At 41.5% G+C, this 25,535-nt stretch overlaps 1 protein-coding gene across 10 annotated transcripts in view; it reads right to left on the bottom strand.

The window, feature by feature from the left end:
- The window catches only part of epb41l2 (erythrocyte membrane protein band 4.1 like 2), a 96,030-nt gene that overhangs the window by 30,676 nt on the left and 39,819 nt on the right, over positions 1-25,535 (bottom strand). For all 10 annotated transcript variants that reach the window (XM_079887513.1, XM_079887517.1, XM_079887522.1 and 7 more), the window contains exons 4-11: positions 24,776-24,976; positions 14,001-14,105; positions 12,557-12,599; positions 8,911-8,986; positions 8,620-8,838; positions 5,951-6,038; positions 1,831-1,983; positions 1,657-1,754 (exon numbers count right to left, since the gene is read on the bottom strand). In XM_079887513.1, the coding sequence (XP_079743639.1) occupies positions 1,657-1,754; positions 1,831-1,983; positions 5,951-6,038; positions 8,620-8,838; positions 8,911-8,986; positions 12,557-12,599; positions 14,001-14,105; positions 24,776-24,976 (983 nt within the window). The remainder of the gene's footprint in view (positions 1-1,656; positions 1,755-1,830; positions 1,984-5,950; positions 6,039-8,619; positions 8,839-8,910; positions 8,987-12,556; positions 12,600-14,000; positions 14,106-24,775; positions 24,977-25,535) is intronic.

Below are 25,535 nucleotides of genomic sequence, written 5' to 3'. Positions count from 1 at the left end.
CAGCGCTCAGAGGACACACTACACACACACAGCGCTCAGAGGACACACTACATACACACACCAACAGCGCTCAGAGGACACACTACATACACACACCAACAGCGCTCAGAGGACACAATACACACACACCAACAGCGCTCAGAGGACACACTACATACACACACCAACAGCGCTCAGAGGACACAATACACACACACCAACAGCGCTCAGAGGACACAATACACACACACCAACAGCGCTCAGAGGACACACTACACACACAGCGCTCAGAGGACACACCACACACACACACACAGCGCTCAGAGGACACACTACACACACACACACCAACAGCGCTCAGAGGACACACTACACACACACACCAACAGCGCTCAGAGGACACACTACACACACACAGCGCTCAGAGGACACTACACACACACACAAATAAATCATCGTTTTCACGATGGATCGTGAGTCCTCAAGTCCTCGTGCCCATCCCTGATCTATTGCTGACATTAAACCACAAAAGCAGGGCATCTGACGCAGGGCTCTGTGACAGCCGGTGGTAAAAACAGAAGGAAAGGAGGAAGGTTGAGCAGAGATAATCCACATCATGTGTTCTGAGAGTGTGATGTGATGGTGTGTGTGTGAGCCAAACGCAGAGGAAACACAAGACTCTTAGACACAAGCACAACTGCGAGGTCTTCAGCCGATCGCCCTCCTCTCTCTCCAGCCTCGCCTGTCTGATCTGAACACTCCTATCCATTACACATAAAAGGACATTAGGGCTGTCACTTTTGTAAAAAAATCAGTTTGATTTTTGAGACATAAGTGTTCATTGAATCAATTGTAAAATCGATTTTCCATGTCTAAAGACGTTTCCATTTTAAACGCCAAATACAGGCAAATCCACGGACAACTAACAGGCATTAGGACGAACGTAAAGAGGACGCGCCGCGCTTGAGATGCACAAGTCAGCAAATATTCCTGATGATTTATTGGCGTGAAGTTTCGTGCACAAACAGGAGTGCAACATTCTCCAAAAACAATAATCAGAGTGGACTGCCATAACATCAGTGAGAAACATCACTGCCGGCTTCAACATGCCTGTGTTTACCATTCACAGTTTTGTAGTTAAAAGAGACTCATTATGCAGAAGTATAATCTGCTGTTATGTGTGTGTGTGTGTGTGTGTGTGTGTCAGAGCCTGCAGTCGCTGTGTGACGCGCGTTCGCTGCGGGCGTATCGTGACGAGCTGGACGCGCTCCGAGAGAAGGCGTTAAAATCGATTCCCTATTTTCGTTTTCGAAACTTGTGTTGGTCGGTCCGATCGATTGTGCAATGGATTTTCGAACGTAAAGTGACAGCCCTAAAGGACATGCATATAAAAACTTTTCTTTTGGCATATTCAAAGCCCTTTATGGTTTAATACAAGCGAGGAGGAAATTCTACTAAATCTAGGTGAGGCAAATCTAGGATTATTGAACACACACGCGTGAAGGGAGATCGCCTAAGATGCACAAAACTCCTTTTAAACATGTAGTTATAATACTGCATATTTATAATCTTGATAACTCCAGAAGTCCAGTCCCCTTCTCACACACAGACACACACCTGAAGCCTCTCAACTCATCGAAACATACTTTAGCATGGGGTGTAAAGGTGTGTGTTCACCTGAAGAAGGTGTGGTGTTCAACACACACTTTCCAAACTCTTTTGGCGGCCCGATGGTTGGGCAGCTTGAAGCCGACGGTGCTCTCGAACTGCTCCGCCTGAAAGACAATATCAGCATTACAGACACAATAATCATTCCCATCACTCTCAGACACACTGTGTGCGCAGTCGTACCTCTCCTGGCCTGATCTTGATGTAGAAGTTACTGCGTTTGTAGGAGATCTTGAGGATTTTGGGCCAAGCGAAGCGATTTATCCGCAGACGATCCTTATAGATTAACAAACCGTTTGCACACACTCCCAGCATGATGTCCACTGCCTCAGAGTCCTGAGAGAAGAGAAGACGACCAGTCTTTATCGGCATCAGAAACATTTCATATCCACTTCCAGCACAAGATCTGCTCATTTTCAGGAACTTAAGTGTAACAGTAATAACTCAACCAGAAGAACTACAGGAAGTACTTGCTAGAACTACATAGGCAGCCACTCACAGCCTTTGAAAAAGTCTTGATTTTGGCCACACACACACTGCAGCGAAATACACTAAATACACAATTCACCTTTTAGTGCTTAATCCTGTTCTGTACACATACAATTCAGTCATTTAAAAAAAATTCTGCGTCGTGTGTACTGAACCGAACTGAACAATTAGTTGAGAGTACAAAGAGAGATATGAGACATGACAGACAAGAGAGATTCTAGTTCCTGTCTCTATGAAGCCCCTCCTCCTGAAGAGCACACTGTGCTCTGATTGGTCGGCTGGAGCAGTGTGTTGTGATTGGTTGAGCGCTTCGAGTGTGTTTGGGAAATGTCCCTCCCCTTAAAATAACCGGCAGTTTAACACACTACTAACTAACTCAACCAGGCCCCGCCCCTTTATTCTGCGCATTAATTATTATAATGAGGAATATTGTGGCGTGTTCGTTCCCGGAAGAAACTCAAGACTACAGTGGAGGCGTTTCAGGGAGTTCAGGAACACTGACTCTGATATAGAGAGCTCTCGTTTTCATGCTCAAACGGCACGGTCACACACTGAAGATGAACATGGAGAAGCAGAATAGGAGCTCTTTAACATACTTTTAGACATAAACTGAATCTGTATTTAAGAATGCTTTCCCTGTCACATGCAAATCAATAAAAGCTAAAAAGGCCTGAATGGTTATGTGTGATTGTGTTGTGCCCTGAAAGCTGCTTTGGAGTGTTTTAAAGGAATGTTCTGGTTAATCATTAGTATTTCTGTTAATACTGTCCATTAACTTATGAAAATACTGTGGTTTCGTCCCTCAGTTTTACAGTAATACTTTACAACGGTATAAGTAAAGCAGGTCAGCGCTCCCGAGAGGTTCACAGAAGAAAAGGGAAGCTGGTATTCTTTCGTTAAAGCACACAAACTCAGTTTATCCTTGTGAACGTCATATGAACGTCACCAGCATATGTTGAACGGCTGGATGTAAGTTTGCACACGTAAGGTTAGCAAGTTTCCTTTAATCGTAACTGTACATGGAGCTCAACTTGAACCAAGAACATTCCTTTATGACAAAACTTGAAAAAAGGTGGTTTTATAATCTTTCTGAACACAAACATGGAAAAAAGGGGTGGTTGATTATGATTTGACTTTTCTAACTTTAGTTAGTGTGTAATGTTGCTGTTTGAGCATAAACAACATCTGCAAAGTTACGACACTCAAAGTTCAAAGCAAAGGGAGATATTTGCTTTTACAGAAATCGCTTTTTAAGGACTACAACAAACGGCTGGTAGAGACTACAGCACACTCCTCCCGGGTTAGTGACATCACCAACCCTAGAATTTACATAAACCCCGCCCCCAGAACACGTTTTATAGATTATCAAGACAGAATATGCTAATCAATGACTAGAAGATAACTACACATAAGCTTCATAAATTCATCAACTAATCATTCAGAAATGTCCTGTTGCTTCTACATGTTGTCACTTCTTCTTGAGTCTCTCCATCATTGTCTGACTTCGGTTTGAACATAAAAGGCTAAACGTTTTTGAAATTTTCAGTGCATGTGTGTGTGTGAGGTAAAAGGACACAAGCTGTTGTAGCTCCGCCCCCTGTGCCGGGAGCAGCAGCTCATTTGCATTTAAAGGGACAGACACAAAACGGTGCGTTTCTGCTCACCCTCAAAAAGTGACTTTTAACATGCTATATAACAATATCTGTGGGGTATTTTGAGCTGAAACTTCACACACACACTCTGGGGACATCAGAGACTTATTTTACATCTTGTGAAAAGGGCATCATACCACCCCTTTAATGATCCAAAGATTTAAACAATGCACACACACACATAAACATATATACATACATACATAATAACTATGGATCATTTCAAACTCAAACTCTTTTATTGTCTTAACGCAATTACAAAGCGCATCCATCACACCATTCACTCCGCTCTCAGGCACTTATCTGAGCGCTTTTAAATGAATCTTGATTGCTGGGGCTTTTGGGACGTCGAGCACTGGTTATTGATCTGTCTGTGTTAACTGTAGAGCTCTGAGAGAAATCAATAGCGCTGATAAACAGATTGAACTCAGACTATCTGCCGCCACGAGAGGCTTTTAGCGGTCCGGCATCTCTCAGTGATCTCTCACACATCAGCGCATCCGTACGAGCCGGTGAAGAGAGGACACCAGCTGCCGGGCCTCGGGACATTAGCATGCCTTTCTGCCCAGTCCAGCTCTCCAGAATATTGGATTTCAGTTAAAGTTTTTATTTTTATTGTTTTCGTGAACTATTTTAACCCTAACTAATACAGCACCATGTGTCAGTCCTTAAAGGTCATGAGATGAAGACAACTGAACTTCACAAGCTTCACCCTCAGTCTTCAGAGAGATAAAGACACACAGTTTGGACGAGAGACTGCCATCGTTCCCACTGGGAAAAGTGCCGGAGAGCTGGTATTCCTGAGAGGGTTTAAAAATGGCAACAACATATTTTTCCCAGACTTGAGCATGCTCTCTCTTTTGCACTCACACACACACACACACACTATCTGAGTGTTTGTTCAGCTGGGGTCTAGAGGTCACAGATCTTACTGATAACCATAACGCACTCAAATAAAATGGCTGATCCGTGTAAGCAGCCGAATGTGTAATTAATGTGAACGCAGATCATGCTGGAACTGGACTGCTAATGACTGTGAACTCTCATACATTCATTCAGTTCATTCATCCTGGTCCTAAAGGGCCACCGTCCTGCAGAGTTCAGCTCCAAACACAGGTAAACACACCTGAACCAGCTAATCAAGCTCATACGCACTATCACACGCTAACCGTTTCTCATGAGGACGTCTGTAAGAACACCTCTGCGTGGCATCTCAGCGATAACTCGTGTGTTCGGATGATTTACTGACGGTGGAGGAGCGAGTTTTGTAATCCCACAAACCTGTGAACTCATGTGGCATAAATGAAAAATGTCATATGCTTGGAATAACACAAAAAAAAAAAAATTTAATTTAATAATAGAAAAAACTAAGTTATAATTATTATTTAATCATTTAATTTTAATTTTTAAAAATAGGAAGCTGCACGCGCGTATGGTATATTCGAAATGGTTCTTATATTCAAAAGAGAAAGAGAAAAAAGCTAAATATGTAGGCTATTATGCACTGATGCATGAGATTAAACATAAACCATGCATTTTATCTAAAAAGGATAAAAAATATGGAAATTAGCAGAAAAAAGTAAATGCAGCCTCTTATTTACATGAGGTAATAATAAAGCGGCGTGGTTTATGTTTTTAATCTCGTGCATCAGTGCATAATAGCCTACATATTTAGCTTTTTTCTCTTTCTCTTTTGTGGAGCGGTGATGAAATATTGTTCTTGTAAAAATATCCCAGCATTTCAGCAATAAAAATAAAGTACATCTTTAAAATACATGCAAATTACAGTTAAGCGCACCAGTTATCGTACGGTGCTCGGCAGGGGTCAAAAAGGATTTAAACAGTGATTTTTTTTTTTTATTGATCTCTACTTGTAAACTCGGATATGTGGATTCGGACGGCGAATAAATCTCCGCACGACCTTGGTGTTTGTCAAAGAACAGTAGGTAATTGGGCCGGGGATTTTTACGTGGATGGTGTGAGAAAAACACGGACTTTCTGGATTCGGACGGCGATAACCCCTGTAAATGCTGGAGATACCTCACGACCCCATGAGAAACAGCTAGCGTCCGCAGAGGGCTTTACTAGGCATGTGTCGAGGCGAGTCGGATCTGAACTCTGCAGGACCGTGATCGAGCATCATACATCTGGAGATCTTCTACCTTGGCGTGATGCAGGTCTACGCCGTACATGGACAGCTTCTTCGCGTTCTCCAAAAACTGGGCGTCTGCTTGGGCTGGAGTCATTCCCCTGAAAGAACAGGTGGAGACATCAGACATCGGTCATCAGAGCAGATTTACACCTGATAATCCTGTGATCGTGACACACATCGGGCTTTGAGTCCAATGAGGACTCTTCATGTAGGAACTACTGTTTAATATAAGAACACTAGTCTAGAGAATGGAAGAGACAGACACCAGTTTACTCTCTGCATGAGGACACATATTCCTGATTTGAGTCTAATCATTGGATCTGGACTGCCAGCAGGGGCATGACGCCATTAGTGACGTCACAATCAATATTTCAATATTTATATGAAATATTACACTTTTTGAGATCTTTAAGGCACCGTATGTCTATTGAGAACAAACACATACAATCTCAAAATAAATGCATCTCAGATTCTTCAATACTCGATAAATATGAAATTAGTTTATTTTGTATGCCATGATATAAGAGGTTGAGTGATATTGGATTTTGCTGATATATTAATATGAAAATTTGAAGAAACTGGTTATTGTGCCAATACTAGCAATATCTCTGTATAAAATGTGTTAAATAATGTTCTTATTCATTCCTTCCTGTGACAGTGAGGAAGTAAATGCCAAACACAGTTTATTGCATAACTAAAATACCAATAATATCCAGGAAAAAAAATGCAGACTATATTATTTAATTGTAAAGAAGCCTGAAATACACAGGACTCTTATTTTGAAATCTCCTTCCTTTACTACTGCTGGCTCCTCATTAAAACAGACGAGTAAGATCAAACACACACTCTTTCAATCATCTACGACATATTACAAATATAAACACCATGAAGACATTTGGTCGCTTGGCATTAATGTGTGGTAGGGGTGTAACGGTACACAAAAATCACGGTTCGGTACGTACCTCGGTTTTAAAGTCATGGTTCGGTTTATTTTCGGTACAGTAAGGGAAAGAAATGCAAACATTAAACTGCTGGTTGTTTATTACTATAAACTTTTTTTAACAATTTGTTTGCACTTTTTTAAACACTTTTTAATAAAATATAATAAAATAAATATAAAATAAAAAAAAAAGAATAAGAAATAAAATAATGCTGCAAAGTTCTCCACTAAATAAAATACTCTCAGTCTCAAACCAATATCACATAATAAAATATAATGAAAAATATAAATAACTATGATTACAGTGCAACATTACCAATCCCAGCTTGTAGGCCTGCTCATATTTAAAAATTAAGGCTGGGAATCGATAAAAAAAAAGAACCAATTTGCTGTAATTAATTGCAATTCCTCCAAGCTTGTAATCATCAATAATTAAACTTATAATCACCTAATTAAATGAAACATGGGGAAAAAAGGAACAGAAAATAGCCCTATATTAAAATAATATTAAGCATAAATGTATCAATGTATTATTATTTTTCAATAATCAATCAACATAATCAATTTAAGATTTTTTTTTTTCCACTTTTTTAATAATTATCAAAATAAAATATAGTCCAAAGCTATAGTAGCCTACGAAGCTATTATTACCAGAGCATGTGATCAGAGCAGGTCATTTTACCATTGTTGCCAGCATGACTATACCAGCTCAGCAAACAGAAGTGTACTACTGAGAAATTTCACCTTATTTGAGCGGACTTTGCTTTTCCAGTGCGTGATCGGTACATGATTGGAGTGTTTGGGCCGTTAACGACACAGCAGAACGCGCAGCGCAAACACTGACTCGAACATTGAGCAGAGAGCGCAGCGGGCCGACACACACACACACACACACACACACACACACACACACACACGCGCGCGCGCGGAGAGTGCGGCGGCGCACACGGAGCGGAAAAGCTTTTTTTCGCCCTGCAGTTGATTTCATTGGTTTAGGTTACAGTGACGACGGATAAAACTTTAGAATCTAGAATCAGCTGCAGGGCGGGATTTGCGCTGAACGCGGAGACTTCCGCCACTTAATATGTTCGTGTGGAAACACGAAAATGTACCTATGTTCCGCACACAAAATATTGCATTCAGTCATTCGGTACACACGTGCACCGAACCGAAAGCCCTGTACCGAAACGGTTCGGTACGAATACACGTACCGTTACACCCCTAATGTGTGGCATTCAGTGATTCAGTGAACAGTGCATTCATTTAATTATATCAGCATTTTGAAGTTTAATAATCACATTAAGCCATGCTCAGATTTAAGAGCTCTTAGAAATGATTAAGATTGGTATACCCCTTTAAGACTTTTACGACCTTAAAGGGGACTTATGATGCAAAATTCACTTTTACATAGTTTTTTAACATAATTATGCATCCGCAGTGTGTGTACACAACCAGCCTATTGTGGTAAAGCTCCATCCACTCTGCCTATTTTCCCCATAAATCAGAAACAGTGTCTCAAAATGAGCTGTTCAGGAATGCCATTGTGCCGTCACATGCAACAGGCCCTGCCCACCATGGGCCCTATTAGCTTAGCTCCTCCCCTGAGCGAGCCGTACACCATCCGCCATGTTTATGTCCTCGCTGGAGCACTGAACGCCAGCATTCAAGGAAGTAATTGATGCAATTTTACAATAAATTCCCCTTAAACTTGCTGGAACTGAACGAGACTGCTGTCAGACCTGTGTGACTTGTGTAGCTCCACCACCTTCTCCTCCAGCTCCTTGGTCTGGTTTGGGGCGAACTGGAAGTCGGAGATGTAGTCCAGGCGGTGCTCTTCCGGGTCGTGGTCGCCCAGCTCGGCCTGCAGCGAGTACGAGCCCAGCAGCGCGTGCGTGACGAACGAACACGGCAGACGTCCCGATGCGATGTCCTGCCTCAGCTGAAGGCATAACAGATACCTGGAGAGAGAAGACCACACGTCACACTCCTTATCAAACCAGATATAAGCAGAACTCTGGGATGTCATCTACCTGGTGATGTCCTCAGTCAGCTGGGACGGGTCGGGAGGGTAAAACTTCACACTGAACGCAAACTGCCACTGAGAGTCTAGTGCACAACACACAGAGAACAAGATTAACACAACATCACTTTCAGTAGAGCGTCTCTGGCTTCAGTCCTTCCGGCTAACTACACTAAACATTACATCACAAGTGTGTGTGTGTGTGTGTGTGTGAGTGAGAGAGAGTTTATTTTCCCTTTGCCCTTGGTTTTCACTAAGGGACACAAGCAGATGTGGAGGCATTGTGGGACACAGCAGCGATTATGAAGGAGTCTGAACGGGTCTGTTCAGTCCATTAGCAAACCAACACTTCTCCAGTTCATCATTCAGAAATGAGCGTTTTAAAGGCTGAGCCACACTAGTGATGAAGAGGATCTTGAGACCGCATTAGATCACATCGACTCGACTGACACACGCTCAGATACAGTTAGTTGCTTTTGTCTTTAGGTTTCTAGATGTCTCTGGATGTCAGTGGTCCATCTTTCGGCAGGCATAAAACTTCCTGTATTTTACTGTACGCTGTGACCTCGTGTAGTTTTGTTGAAGGCTTTTGAGGATGATGAGTTTGCCACAGAACCTGTTCATGTTGACATCCGAGCATGTTAGTTTAGGGTTAGAGGGTTAGGGTTAGTCACCCCACATTCATGCTTTAAAATTATTTTATATTTTGGTGGGTCTTGAGATAGATTATTCTTGTCTAGGTGGGTCCTGGAATGGAAAAGTTTGGGAACCCCTGGTCTAAATAACACTATAGTTTTAATGTAAAGGACATTATATTTGACATTTCCTATGAATCAAACAAGTGAAAAGTTTCTGTTTTCAGATCTAATGTAAAGGTTCCTATTAATACTGTATTTCCAGGCCATTTCATAGAATTTATAACTTCTCTCTCAGTTCTCTCATGAATCAGTCTGCAATGATTCCTCTAGAGTCACGGCTGAACCGAACGCCAGCACTAACACCGATGAGCAGTGAACGAGGCGACGCTCGCGCAGAAGCAGGACGGCTTCGCTCCCGGTGATGCTCTCTGTGCCACTGGAAGGAAATGAGGCTCATATAACCCATGAGCGCATTCACAAAGCAGACATAAAATAATAAATGCAAGAATGAGTGGAATGAACTCTCGGCATGTACTCTGGCTCACTGATCATTCTGCTGTGGCTGACTCGGGGTCAGAGGTCAGAACGCAGCTAAACAAAGTCAACCTCATTCTTTCTGAGTGTCTTTGGAAACGAGGACACAGCTGCCATTTTTACAGACGTGTCCTTCAGAAGGAGAGCCTCTCTCTCTCTCTCTGTCCTGTTTTTCTATTTCCAGCTCTCCTCCAGACGCTCTACAGACTGAGTCATAAAAGCAGATAAGACATCTGATTCACCTGTGTGTGTGTGTGTGTGTGTGTGTGTGTGTGTGTGTGTGTGTGAGAGAGATATACAGCACCTGACTGGATGTCAAACAATGGCTCAGTTTTTAGTGTAAGAGGAAGTGTTCTGCACACACTCACCTTCAGTCCAGTGTTGTAAAAGCAGATTTTAACCCTATAAAGCTACAGTATTAAAGCTACAGTATATAAATGATCAAGGCTTTGCTGTGTCGCTCGATCTCCTGCAGTTCTCCTGTCTCTGATTGATAGTTTAGACTGTTTTATCCAGTAAAAGTCTTTCAGTGTAACTGTACAAACGTCCTCCTTCAGCTCGAGCTTCACGTGTCTTTCTGTGTCAAATCTGACCTGATTTATCAAGGAAACGCAAGAATAACTTTGATATTGTTATTATATTTCACCTGGACTGAAGCGACTGAGGTTTACTTGATCATCCATCATCATTTATTAGAAAAATATGATCATCAGGCTTTTGAGGAAGGCTTATTTGTTCATCCGTCAATCATCATTGTATTGCACTGCATTATATGATTTAAAGGGGTTATGATCTGCATTTTTTAATTGTTTTATAATGTTTCCTGAAGTGCATTTATAATGTTAGTATGGTTTGTACATCAAATTTAGAAATAAAAGGCATTTTTCCTACCCTGATTTGAACGCTCTGTTTGAAGGGGCGTGTCTGCTGTGAGACTTCAGTGTAAACGCCCACTGCTGTGATTGGCTGACACCTTTGCATATGAACATGTTGGAATTCACTATTACAGCTCGCAAGGTTTACTAATGGTGAAAAGTGTTGATTATGGCATTATTTTTAGACCTACTCCCATGGCATGAGGTTGCAATGACTGTTTAGCGCATGAATGCAGTGATCTCATCATTGCAACTCGATTTCTGCACCCTCACGAATGCGGTCATCAACTAACAGCGTAAATAAGAGATTCATTGTGCAGTGTAGACCGCGTCATTGACTATAACAGGAGTTTTGGGGAGAGCCCAGAACTCAGTCACTGATAAACTCACACTGTTTGATTAACAGTGATTATCTTTGATCGTTTTCTGTATACAATTTAAATCACTATTTAAATAACATTTTCATGCTACTAAGAGAAACAATGCGAAGTTGATCGTTTAGTCACTGACTTGATTTACTGACGTATAAACAGCAATAAATGATTGAGACTCAGAATGTATGAATCATTACATATAAGATATCACTGGTCACAGATCAGGCATTAGAATTAACACGGTTACTTGCATGTTGTGGCGTTACTGTCGCCTGTTTGCAAAGCCTGCGCCGAAATTGCAACTGATTTACCAAAGAATCCACAGTTAAATGCACCGAATAAACAAATAATTCTCTACTGAGACATTCACATAGTTGAAAAAATTCCTAGCGTAAGGATTCTTTCGGAGTGCCAGGGCTAAAGACGCGATAAAGTAGAAGTAAGTGTTCATCTGATTCTGCAGAGTCATAATGTGACGACTCCAAAACTAACCCTTTCAATGAAAGCTGTTTTTGAAAAAAAAACTAGGACATTTTGAGTTCTGAAATTACAAGATGTTTTCGTGCAATGACCTCATAAAACTAATCATTTAAATATAATCTAAGACATATCATTGGTATTTATATGCATTTTATGCAAGTATTTGCTACACTGTTGTAAACATCTCATGTACTCTTTATCTTGTCCATATTTATATGCAAAATTTACTCTTTTTGTCAATATAAACATTAGCATCTGCAGGAAGTTGCTTATTTTTGTAATAAAATGTAGGTGTTTTTCCTCCATATTCTAACTTTATCAGACTATATGATGCCACAAAAGCCTGATGTATCAAAAATGATACTTAAACTCATATGCAAACTTAAAGTTTTTTTTTTTTTGACAATTATTAGATATGTCAGGCTCTACAGGGTTAAAGGCTTTAAGGCAGCACAGCTCAACCGAAGTGTGATCGATCCCTTTAAGGACAGACCTCTGCATGTGCAGCATGTCCTTCTGAACACAGAACAGAATCGGTCAGCTGACAGCACGCATCAACACATGTTTCTGAATGTTGTGTGAATGAGGAATCCTCTCTCACTCCACCCTGTGTGCGTCATTCCAGCGCTCTGATAATTACAGCTGTTGAATCTGCAGATGTGTGAGAGGACGACGGAGCCAGAGACTGAATCACACAAACCCCTTCATCTGCCTGACTGATCACATGTGGAGAAAGAGAAAGAGACGGCACGTACTGCGGATCTGCCGCTTGATTTCCTTGGTAGGGTCCAGCCAGCACTGCAACAGAACAACACAGAGTCAATAAAGCAGCTGCACTACAACATCAAGGTTTGAACAAAATACACCATTCTGTGACTGTGACTCATTCTCTGCAGAAACGGACAGTGTTTGTCTTTAAGAGAGTCCAGAATTCTGACATCTGGGTCCCTAGAGTAAGCTGAGGGAAAGTTCACCATTGCACCTGATCTTGACAGTGGACTCTTTTGTCTACTTTGTGACGGCATCTCAAAATTTTCCTTCTTTTTTATCAACCCAGACCACTGTGAATATCAGAATTATATAATTTAATACTAGTATATTTCTCTTATTACATTTATGCATTTGGCAGACGCTTTTATACAAAGCGACTTACATTGCATTGCAAGGTACACATTCTTATCAGGTCTTGCTTTCCCTGGGAATCGAACCCATGACCTTGGCGTTGCAAGCGCTCAAACTCTACTGTTTGAGCTACAGGAAAGCTAAATTTTATTAATTTTGACAGCTTCATTATTATATTATCACATTATGTTTCCACTGCATGTGCACACGTGGCTTTGTATGGCAAGTCTGTGTTAACAGCTTTAAAAGATCTTGGTTAATGAATCTCTTTGCTGTTTGCAAAGATACAGCTGAACTAGGGTCCTATCATTTCAGTCACGCAGAAAACAGGCGGAATCACAAATAAAATGGAAATTGAATCAAGCGTGTAACACTGAATATCACCAATATTAAAGTGCCTCACAGACATAAGGCCTCTATTACTGGCTCAATCAGCTGGACTGAGAGACTGATGGCTGAACAGATCTAGAAAACAACATGCCTGACCAATCCCATGATGCACCTCACAAGAACACATGTATATACTAATGATTTTAGCATCAACGTCATGCTTCATCACCAATGGCAGATAAAGGACTGATCACAGCTAATCAATATCAGTGCTTGTTCAGTATCAGTGCTTTGGATTCGTGCACATGAGCCTATTCATTTAAAAGTGGAAAAACACTGTAGGACAGATACCTTTTTATTTTTCTATTTAACACAGTTTGTGCTTGTTAGACTTGGTCAGGAATGTTCTTTGCGTAGAGTGTTTCACACACACCGTTAATTTATTTTCGCTTTCTCTGGCAGCGCAACATCAAATATAGCCTAGATGTCTTGCTCCTGCAGAAGATGAAATGTGTCCGCTGCTTTTGCTAATGTTTTATTTAATATTTAACCACCGGCAGTAGCTGGTCCGTTACACCGCGGTGGTGAAAGCGGACACTGTCACATGACCTCACAGGATAGACAGTTTAAATCAGTCTCTGCTTCTCATGAAGCATCACAGGAACACAGAGCTCGAGTCACATGGACTGCTGTCCCCATACTGTTAGGGTGTGTTTTGTTTTGTTCATGTCTTGTGTGTGAACTCACCCTCTGCTCAGCGTTGTCTTTAAAGCTCAGGCCGAAGTAATCCTTCTCTATCAGATTCAGGTGCTCGCAGACTTCAAAAAACAGGTACTGGCCTTTCGCCCGTTTCTGGAGACACACAGAGGAAGAAAGATGAGTGGAATATTTGGACATTATTTATAGACGATGTTGTGGTGCTCATCCAAATCACTTCATTAGTTGTAGAACCATTTATCGTGAAGGAGCGGTTCTCCCAAAAACGATCATTCTGTCAATAAATCACTCGCCTTCACGTCGTTACACACCTGGATGATTTTCTTCTGTGATATTTTGAGAAATGTCTCAAGTTTTAGTGCATGAACAATTTCATCGAAAACAAAAGGCAGTCAGGTTTGGAACAACGTGATGGTGAGTAAATGAGGGAGAAGAGCTATTTTTGTGTGGCACTTGAAGTATTCCCGTAAATGCCAGCGCTGGCGCTGTGATGAGTCTGAATGGAGACTGTGTGGAGTCTGAAGCGCCGGCTCATAATGGGCCTGTTTGAGCCGTTCCTCACATTCTGTTGATTCATCTCGATAGCGTGAGTGTTGGTGTGACTCCTGAGGAATGAGGCCCTCAACGGTCCCTCTTTCCTCTCCAGACACCAGGAGCTTCCAGCATTAGTCATTGAGGAAGATCTGCATTCTTCAATCTGCTCGGCTTCAGCCCACCCATACGCCAAACTGCTCACGCACTTTCTAATCCATCAGTCAAGGTTTCTTGCACCAAAAAACAGTTAAAATGAGCTATCCATGTACATTTATCCTACGTCTCCCATGAAGCTCTGCACAAATTATGGGAGTCACTAGGGCTGGGTAAAAAATATCTAGAGAAGCACGTGATCTTCTCTTCCGCCTTAATAACACCAGTTACAGCGCGAGATAAACATGAGTGAGCTTCTGAAAGTGTGTTAAAAGGTGGAGAACAACTTATCGAAGTCCGTATCATGTGACATGGAGTCGCTCAATCAGTGTTTCAACCGTGGAAAGACGTCAGTAAATCAGCTTGTAAACAATGTCATGTAACGTCACATTTACCTCAGAAAAAACATATAAAGTGACCATAAACTCGTTAGTCAGTGAGAAATATTAACTCTAGAGAGGAGCATTTTGATTAATATATGCACCATATTACATATTCATTAAAATTTCTAATGTTCTTCAATATTTAATGCATGTTTGAATAAATCTGGCAGGTTTTTATGACAGCCACCATTTAAATGTTTATATTTTATATTACTTTATTATTATAAAAATAAATAAAAGTGTAATTTAAGTGTTTGTACACAAATCAGTTCATTTGTACCTTCAGTATTACAGTAGGCTAATGAAGCCTATAGGCTACAACTGACTCTCATAGTTTACAGCATTAGTGAAGAGATTTGTTTTCCTTGAGAAAATTTGCAATGTATTGTACCTGATAACCAAAATAATCAATATTGAATCGAATCGGAATTGAAATCGAATCGAATTGAATTGTGAAATTTGTCTCAATACCCAGCCCTAGGAGTCACATAAATATTACTGTAGATATACAAGTCAGTAATATGTAACGTGTTTGTATGTTGCATGGATTAAATGTTCCGTCATTATCTAGAACATGGTTGTCATTTTGATATACAAACTGTATTTTCCTACTTTAAGACTGGTTAACACCAAGGATGATAAAGATAAAGCTTATTCTAAATATGACAGAATAGCAGCGCCAAAAACAGCAGTGTTACGGCAAAGAGGAACGATATCATTTGCATCACTTTCAGAACTAATTTTTTTCCAGCTGATGAACGATAAAAACATTGACAATCAGCAAATCAGAATCCATCTTGCTTTAAAGAGCTCGAGCATTTAAGAGGCAGACGACAGAACTGCAGCTCGCTTTTAATAAACAGAACAATATTGAGTTGGAGTGGACGCTAATATAGTTCCTGCTCTTGCTGTGAGCAGAACATTAATGCGGTGTGTGAAAACCAGGATGGGAATGAGAATTCTGGGAGAAAATGAGAAATTCTTACTGCAAGTGCATTATTTGTGTAATACGTTCATTAATCAGGATAGTAGACCACAAGAGAGCAGTATATGTTGTCTTAGACATATTTTTAGAGCAGAAAAGAAAAAGAAAATATTCCGGAGGAACAAAAGACAGCTAGCGTACTTAAAGAGCTCTCGTGAAACCAACACGTTAAAATACCAAACGATACTTTATTTTCCCCATGGATAAAATGGAGCATGAGGGAAAACGTACAGCTCATTCAGACAAACTGAAAAATAAGGATGATTTATAATACAACCTATAATTTCAAATGATTAGTTTCTGTACTTTTGAAAACGGTTTTGGGAGTTTCCCAAACCAGAGGCTCCAGGTATAATTTGAATGGATCGCAGTAAATCATTCGAAATAATGTGGATATGAACATGTCAATTAAACTGACAGCTTGTGCTACTGTACCTTTAAGACTTGGACTGTAGTTTAAAAAGATGATATTGTGATGACTGTTGAGATCATTGTAATATCATAAACATGATAAATGTCCTTGTGGTTCAGTTCGGTCTCAGTAAATGGTCTGGATGGATTGGAGAGGAAGTGTTGAGTTGCGATTTTTGTCCCATTTCTACAGTATAAGTCTAAGTGACGGTCGGGTCAACTAGACAAACAAAAACCAAAAGAGTGCTTGTTTAAGGTTTTAATGTGTCTTGTTATGACATGACACAAAACCCCATAAGCTGCTGTTATGGATGCAATTACACACCAACTAATCCGTTCCGAGCGTTCAGTCGCACCAGATTTACTGATGAGTGATCAGATGTTACGCTCCGTAAACTTAACACTGAAACACACACACACACACACACACACACACACACACACACACACACACACACACACACACACACACAGAGAGATGCTGCTAATGGATTTCAGTTTCCAGTGGATCAATACTGGACAACAGCAGGCCTGCATTAGTGAAAAGTGCATTAGGGGAAGGACGAGTGCAAACAAACACCGACGCTCATCTCACTGCACAGCTGTCTGATGATCATGTGTTAATGGCTGAAGAAAGCCACAGGTGGAGACATGTTCTCAACAAACCAGAGAGATGTACAGCTACTGGTGAATCTATGAGCCACAAGGAAGAGGGAAGCTCAACTCTGCAGCTCTAAACTCATGAGTGTCATCTGATCTAGAGGAGATCACAGATCTACAACCAGAGGCGAGGAAGTGATGATTTCACCACTGCTGTCAGGCATTAAAGAGAGAGATAACTACGAGGGTAAAGATAAAGAGCAGGAGATGGTCTATGTTAAAGAGATAGTAAAAGCACAACACACTCCTGAGGAGAATTCAAAACTCAACTTTCACGCAGTCCGACACACACCTTTCAAGGCATGTTGGGCATGAAGAGTCGAATACACACAGAATGATGTCAAATTCCCTTCTCGAGTTCTCACAAACACAGTCGGTTACGTCTCAAGTGAACATAAACCGTTGGATGGATCTTTGATTTATTGTATTTGTGACGGATTAACTCAAAATAAATCTCAGCTGTTCTTGTCTGACATCTTGGTTGCTGCTACTACAAGAGCCTCGAGCTTATGAAGCATCAACAGGACCTCATTCAGTGCGTTTACATGGAGAACAATATTCCCATATTAAGCTGATTAAGAAACTACCATGTAAACAGGGATTTCTGATTACCTTTATCCGCCTAAAGATCAAATTAAGAAACCTGGAGTATTCCTATTTTAGTCATTGAAGTTCATTATACACTTTCTAATATATATATATATATATCTTATATTATATACACACATCTTATATTGAAGTTCATTATACACACCTCAAATCACACAATTAAGGTTGTGTGGGAGTTTGAGTTAATCGAGCTATGTTTTATAACATGTAGAAGAGGAACATGAAAGGAATATTTTTAAAGCATCTCATGTAAACCCTTCATCAGAATATGAAAAAGGTCAATAATTAGATCACTGCTGTCCATGTAAACAGTTATTGTCGAAAGGTATCGCTCAGGTCAGGGCTACAAAAACACATCCAAGGCATTAGATGCACTTGAGCACAGTGATCAACAAGTGGAGAACAGTATGGCACAACGGTGACATCAACAAGAATAAGGTGTCCCTCCAAAGTTGATGAGAAGACAGAGAAAACTGGGAAGGGAGGCTGTCAAGAGGCCGACAGCAACATCACAAGAGCTTTTCTGACAACTATCTCCCATATTCTCCATCAGTCTGGGCTACGAGACGCAAACCTTCTCTGACTAAAACATCCAAGCCAGATCTCCAGAACCTTCAGCCGTCTGCTAGAAAGATGAATGAAGAGGACTTTCACCTTTCAGCATGACACTGATCCAAAGCACACATCATAAACAACAAAAGAATGGCTTCAGCAAAGACAGATGAATGTTTTGACCTGAATCCTATTGAAAATCTGTGAGAGAGCTGTGCACATTAGAAACCCTCACAATTTAACTTATCTAAGCATATAAGACACTCTTACGTTTGTGTTATAAAAGATCTCACAGCATTAAGACACGAAGCACGAGCTGAGAGTGGACCTTTTCACAATAATACTAAAACAATAAACTTTTATTTGTGTAACACGTTTAAAAACAACTGGTGTTGCTTTACACCAACAAGCGCTTTACAAAAGCCAAGGAAACAAACAATAAGATGGAAAACATAAAACAGTAAAGCAAATTAAAGGACAATAAAAATGGAAAACCTATGAACTAAGGTTAAAAAAAAAATTATAATTAAGATATTGAAAAAAATATACGTTTTCAAAGTAGATTTAAAAATTGAGAAAGATTGGGCGGATCTGATTCGATGACCGCAAAAGCACGATCACTCCTCTTGTTAAGTCTAGTTCTAGGAACAGATGTTAGATCAGATCCCCCGATCGGAGTGATCTCGACTGAGGGTGGATGCAGCAGATCAGATAGGCACTGTGGAGCCTGGTTCTGCAAAGGCTTACAAACAAATAACAAAACTTTAAAATCAATTCTGTATCAAAACCGGTGTAATGTGTTCATTTTTACGCTTCCCTTTGAGAAGCCGTGCTGCAGCATTTTGAGCTAATTGCAAGCGTGTGATGCATATCTGCTTCCACCAATATATAAAGAGTTACAATAATCTAATCGGGAAGTTGCAAAAGCATGCATATCAGTCTCAAAGTTCTTAGCAGACAAACAGGGCTTAACCCTGGCTAAAAGAGGAAGATGATAAAAACAGGACTTAACCACAGCACGTATCGGTTTATCATATTTAAGGTTGTCATCAGACAAGACCCCCAGATTCAGAGCTGTATGGTAACAGCGCTTGGAGATTGAAATCATGAATACTGCGATCATTTGAACCAAACAAGATCATTTCAGTCTTGCTCTCATTAAGAGTTTTAGTTCATCCAAACAGTCCAATATTGGCTTTAAAGCAAGCTTATCATCACGCTTCAAAGGCACGTAAATGTGTGTGTCATCAGCATACAGATGAAAAGATAGCCCACATCTAGATTAAACAGAACTCAAAGGGAGCATATAAAGATGAAACAGAACCGGACCTAGAATAGAGCCCTGAGGAACGCCAGAGTCCAATTGCATTTCAGACGAAGACTGTTGCCCGATGCAGACTGAGTAACTCCTATTAGTTAAATATGAACGGAGCCATTGCAGCACCGTACCCCGAAAGCCCACACACGCTTCTAGACGTGATATGAGAATGTTGTGATCGACCAAAGCCACAGATTGCCCGGTATCGGTGGTGAGCATTATATCATTCCTGACTCTTAAGAGAGCTGATTCTGTGCTATGACGATTTTTAAAACCGGACCGAAAATTCTCATGAATATTGTTATCATTCAAAAAAGACCGGAGTTGACTTAACCACTTTTTCTAGAATTTTCGAAAGAGAAAAAGTCAATTTGAGATTGGGCGAAAGTTACTCAAAAGTGTAGAATCCAAATTAGTTTTTTTAAGACGAGGCAAAATCGAAGCATTCGGGAACGATCCAGGTGTGAAGACATTTGTTGATGATGGACAACAAATCAGGACCGATAGCTTGAAATACTTGCTTAAGAAGAGTAGTGGGAATCACATCCTGAGAGCAAGTTGCAACAATCTCATTTAGAGAGTCCAAAGAGATGGGCTCAAAGACAGACCATGTAGAAGAGCAGACTCTGGGACATCACGTGGCGTATAGGCTGACGCAGGCATTTGAGATTTAATCAGTGAGATCTTCCCATTAAAATATACCTGGAACTGATTAGTAGTGGGATTTAGATCAGAATCTATTGAAAATAGGGCAATTGGGCCTATTGCTGTTAGAATCAACTCTGAGAAGTATTTACGTTTGGCAACATTAGCAGCTCGCTGGAAAGCAGAGAGGGAGGCCATGTTGCTTCCTCCAGCTGTGTCGTCCGGTTTAGCGGAGCTTAAGGAGATTCACTCCACGGAGTCGAAAGAGGAAGGAGATGACCGCATGAAGGCACAGACGAAGAGGAACAACAGGTCGAAGCCACCGACGCGAGGGAAGAGACCATGCAAAGGTCGTAGGCCAGCACAGGTCCAATACACACAGGCGGACTTCAGCCGAACAGCGCTTCCACCGACACCGCCGCCTCCAGGGAAGATAGGTGGGATACCAATGCAGGTGTGGGTGAGCTGGTAGGGGAGATCGGCAAGACACATCAACGTCACTCTGGTTGAGTCGATAGCCATGCGGATATTTAATAATGTTTGGCGAAATGTCACAGTCCGAAACTAGTAGGAACAAACATAAAATCACAAGATTTAAAAACGAGACGGAGAGCAACAGACGGCATGCCACATACACATCGCCAACTTTACAATTTAAAAGGCCTTTTGCTTGCTAAACTATCAATCAGAGGACATTGTGTGCGACAGAGAGACTAGATCTGTATGAAAGAAACTAATGGATCAGAGAGTAAATGAACGACAGTGAAAGCCTAAAAGAACATGATGAAAGCAAGAGAGACATGAATGAGAACAAAAGAAGGAGCTCCAACTGCAGCCTGAACAATAAGATGCATAATGGAGTAGTAAAGTCACAGAGAATCACTGATGGGATGTTTGAAGAGGGTTTATTCAGGATCAGCGACGTACAGGAGGAATCACAGAGCGTCATTGTGAAGGAGCGTCCGGAAGCATTAGCGTCAAGCACACACACACACACACACACACACTCGTGTGAGCTCTGCTGTGGCCTCGTGTGTCCCTCGACTGGAGACCGACCCTGATCAGGAGAGTCTCATGATGACCAGGACATTCGAGAGAACTCAAACACATCCGGATTCTGCTTCCAGGAAAACACACGGCTGGATCTCTGCACTTACGGCATTAAAAACACAGCGCTTCTGTTATATAGGTCACTGCGCTGTGATTGGCTGAAGGTGCATGCGCTGTGATTGGCTGAGTGGATCATCCATACGCTCTCGTCTCAGCCAGAGACCAGAATTAATCCTGGCATCAGGCCAGAAACACAAAGAAGAAGAGCAGTAAGGATGGACCGAAACATCCATGAGGGGTCGTCCAGCAGTCATGAGCCCCTCTTTGTCCCGATAAAGCGTCCCGCCTGGAATGCTTTGTTTGGAGCTTCGGCTTATGCGTCCGGGCGACCCGGAGACAGTCGCGCTCATCTCTGAGCAAACATGCCACCGTCTCGTGCATGAACACACCAGGACAATAGCGCTTAGTGATGCCTCAGCACTTTCCGGTGACGGGACAAAGCCGAGCCTGTTGAAAGCTCACAGAGCGGCCAGTAATGAGACCCCAGAACATCATATCCCAACACTCACCTGCACTGCTCCCATTCCAGCATCCGCCGGGAACGCCTCCCGCTCACTCCATTAGACTCACTTAACCCACCACGAGAACACCTGCAGAGCACCATGTCTTTAACAGTTCATTTACACGCTATTTAATAGAAATTATATAAAATGTTGTAATTGTTTCAATTTATTTATTAAAATATTGTGTAATGGATATTGATTTTATTGCAGCAATTCTGTGTGCACTCTCTGTGAAGAGTGTAAAACATTTCTATTTAAATGTGCAACGTGTGTGTGTGTGTGGGGGGGGGGGGGGGGGGGGGGCTTGTGTGTGTGTGTGTGTGGGCTTGTGTGTTTTTTCAAGCATTGATCATTGTAACCAATCACAGACATGTTCAGTTGAGTGTGTGAAAGCAATGACAGATCAGAGGCACTTAAGTTAGCCCGAATCCACTCAATACCACACAAAACAAAGCTTTTGTTCTCCATGCTTGGGATTATAACCAACAAACTGTAAACACAATGTAATAAAGAGCTTGTTTGTGCAGCTTCATTGATTATAACGGGAGATTGGGAAGAGTGAGCTTGTGCTGAACTGAAGTGATTGTAAAGAGAGAGTATTAAAATACACGAACGAATCGTAAACAGTCATAATGGAGTGATAACCAGGGATTGACATTAACTTCTTTGCTCACCAGTCACTGTGGCTAGCGGTTTTCCAGAGTTACTAGCCACAATTCTGACTCAATACCATGGGGGAAAATGGCCATATAGATATTTTCAATAGCATCTCATAATTTGGCAGCAAGTTTTATATAGCCAATATACCTTTATGTGTCTTTAACACACAAATGTGTACATTTCCAAAATCAATGTATCTACAGTGCGTTGACTGTTAGTGTGTGTGTGTGTGTGTGTGTGTGTGTGTGTGTGTGTCTGAGTGTGCGTGAGTGTGCGTGAGTGTGTGTGTGTCTGGAACCCAGCAGCAGACGCACACACTGGTAGTTTAACACTGACAGCAGGCCCCCAATTATCTGTCCTCCGAAACACTTTACACACACACCAAATCACTCCAGGGTCAGAGGTCATCATGCATTTAAATGCTCCTGTCAGCACAATGACTGATCCTATTACAGCTACTGAACACACACACACACACACACGCAACACAGCCCACAAAACTATTATATTATATCATATTCAGTGTTTGAAATTAACTTTTTCAGTCACCGGCCAATTTGGCTACTAAATTTTTTAATTACCGGCCATTATATCCGATAACAACCGGCTCACACGGGTTACTGAAGTCAGCAGCGTTTTCTTGCTAGGAAGGTTTTTTTTTTTTTCATTTGGTGAGCTAATAAAATATTAAAACTCAATATCAATATTTTGTGTACAGTTATTTAATTAAGCCATTGTGGATTTGCTCTCTCATGTTTCACACAAACGCAGCGGCTGCCATTTTGTGACTATTGTTTTGTACACTGTTGGATTATAAGATACAGGTACGATTTTAAAACAGTTTAATCTCAAATCAATATCTCTTCTCTCCATAATTATTTTTGAGGTGAAATGCTGTGTAATAAGTGTTATGACTGTATACCGTATCTCTTAAATGTCCGTCTAGTTTGATCTCGCCGCTGAAACTGCTCTCTCTCCGTGGAGGCTTTGCGTTTAAAGATCTAATAAAATATTTCAACTCAGATCAATATTTTGTGTCTAATTATATACTTACGTGGCAAGTAGCGCGTAATAAGCGGGATAATGTACATCCAGCCGATTGTTATCTCAGAATAAACCCCCTTCAGGCTGATACAGGACCCCCTCTTCCAACGCTTCCCGTCAGGGGGTTTATTCTGAGAGAACAACCGGCTGGATGCACATTATCCCTTTCATTCATATATATATAAAAATATAAAATACAAAATACAATTTGGATTTCATAAAGTAATTTCTAATTCAAACAAAGTCCTGTCATCCAGCCATCTCCTCCCTTCCTCTTTCATCAAAAATGTGCTTTAGGTGGACAGATCAATACAGTATAAAGACCATCAAAAATGTAGGATGTTGGAAAATAATGTCTTTTCTGTTAACCAAACGCTTTTAATCTCCGCTATTGCTTCAATGCAAATTAACAAGCGTGTCGTTATTTGTTGCGTAGTGATGTGTGTGTTCAAGTAAGTCAATTTATTAAATTGCAAAGTAAAATGCGCACGTCCGAAGTTTTCAATTAATTGATATGGAAGTAGGCATGAACTAAAAAACGCTCGCTCCGCGCCCGTGGACACACACCGTTATGAAAGCAGCCGTGCATATTTCAGTTCCAGCAGAGTGAGTAAACATAATAAGTAACACCAAATTGGCTAGTGATTTGACAGCGTTAACCGCCACAGTTGATTGTTACCCAGATTTGGTGGCTTGGCGGGTGTTCATTTCAAACCCTGATTATATTATATGAATGTCTAGTTCCTCCACTGAAAGGTTGTCATGTTTATAAGAAACACATGTGTATGTTGGCTGGTGGACACACACACCATTTACATGAGCTTCATTAACAATGCATGCTGCTCAGACTAGTGCACACACACACTCACACACACACACACACACACACACACACACACGCGCACTGCTGACAGATACAGTTATGATGAGTTGTGTTGCCATGGCGCTCATGAGGGAAGATGATGAGCGCACTGCTGGAGTGCTGGAGATTATCAGAGTATATATAGACTCAAATCCAAGCGACACACTCATCTCCAGTCCATACACACAACAGGATTATTGTCATCCGGAGTTATCATAAAATAAAGAGGAGTGAAACACAGACAGACAGGATTAGAGCAGTGCACTGAACGACCAGTCAGCTGACCCCTCACCTCGAGTCAACAGTGATGATGCGACTCCAAAGACTTCACAAAACACCACAACAACAGACAGACAGACAGACAGACGGGTCTCACCTCCACCTCGCAGGAGAACTGGCTGCCGTCCAGGAGAGTCACGTGACACACCACCATCTTCATCTTCTTGTTGAGTCTGAGGGGCGACAGCACACTCGTCTCCTGCTGAATCACTTGCTCTTCCTCTTTCTTCTCCTCCTCGCGCTCCTTCTCCTCGCCCTCCTTCACTTCCGATTCTGCCTCTTTCTCCTCCCTCACAGGCTGCACACACACACACACACAGAGAGAGAGAGAGTTAATACACACACACGAGCGCTCTCATGTTTTCCAGCTGAGCGGATGGCTGCTGGATGATGTCAGCGGGCGGATGCTGATGTGTTCTGCCAGACGCATGTGGTTCAGTCTGACAGCGTCCACATCTGGATTAGAGTCCGGTCTCACACAGGTTTATCTGAGCTGATCTTCAGGACTCTAGCTGCCAGCTACGGGCTGATGTCTTTTATTTTGAAATTCTCACTTCCAGTTTGTTAGGTCAGCTGGTATAGGTGCATATGACCTGTGAGTGTGTGTGTGGACAGCGTGTGGGAAGGGTGTGAGTAGCTGGGACGTTCACTTTCTGTTCTGCTTATTTTATCGTCATCTTTCATCATACCTCTGTTCTCTTCAATATAACAACAAACACGTCATCTTTTACTCCCTCTACTGAGCCTCTTAGCAGACACTGTCACTACGACATCATGAACCTGTTCCAGCCTCAGTGGAGGAGGAAGACACACAGATGAGCTAACGCATCAGTGCAATGAAGGCCGCGAGTTTAGAC

Source organism: Squalius cephalus (genome assembly GCF_949319135.1).
Source record: "Squalius cephalus genome assembly, chromosome: 12".
NCBI lineage: Eukaryota > Metazoa > Chordata > Actinopteri > Cypriniformes > Leuciscidae > Squalius > Squalius cephalus.
This window is presented reverse-complemented; position numbering and strand designations above follow the sequence as displayed.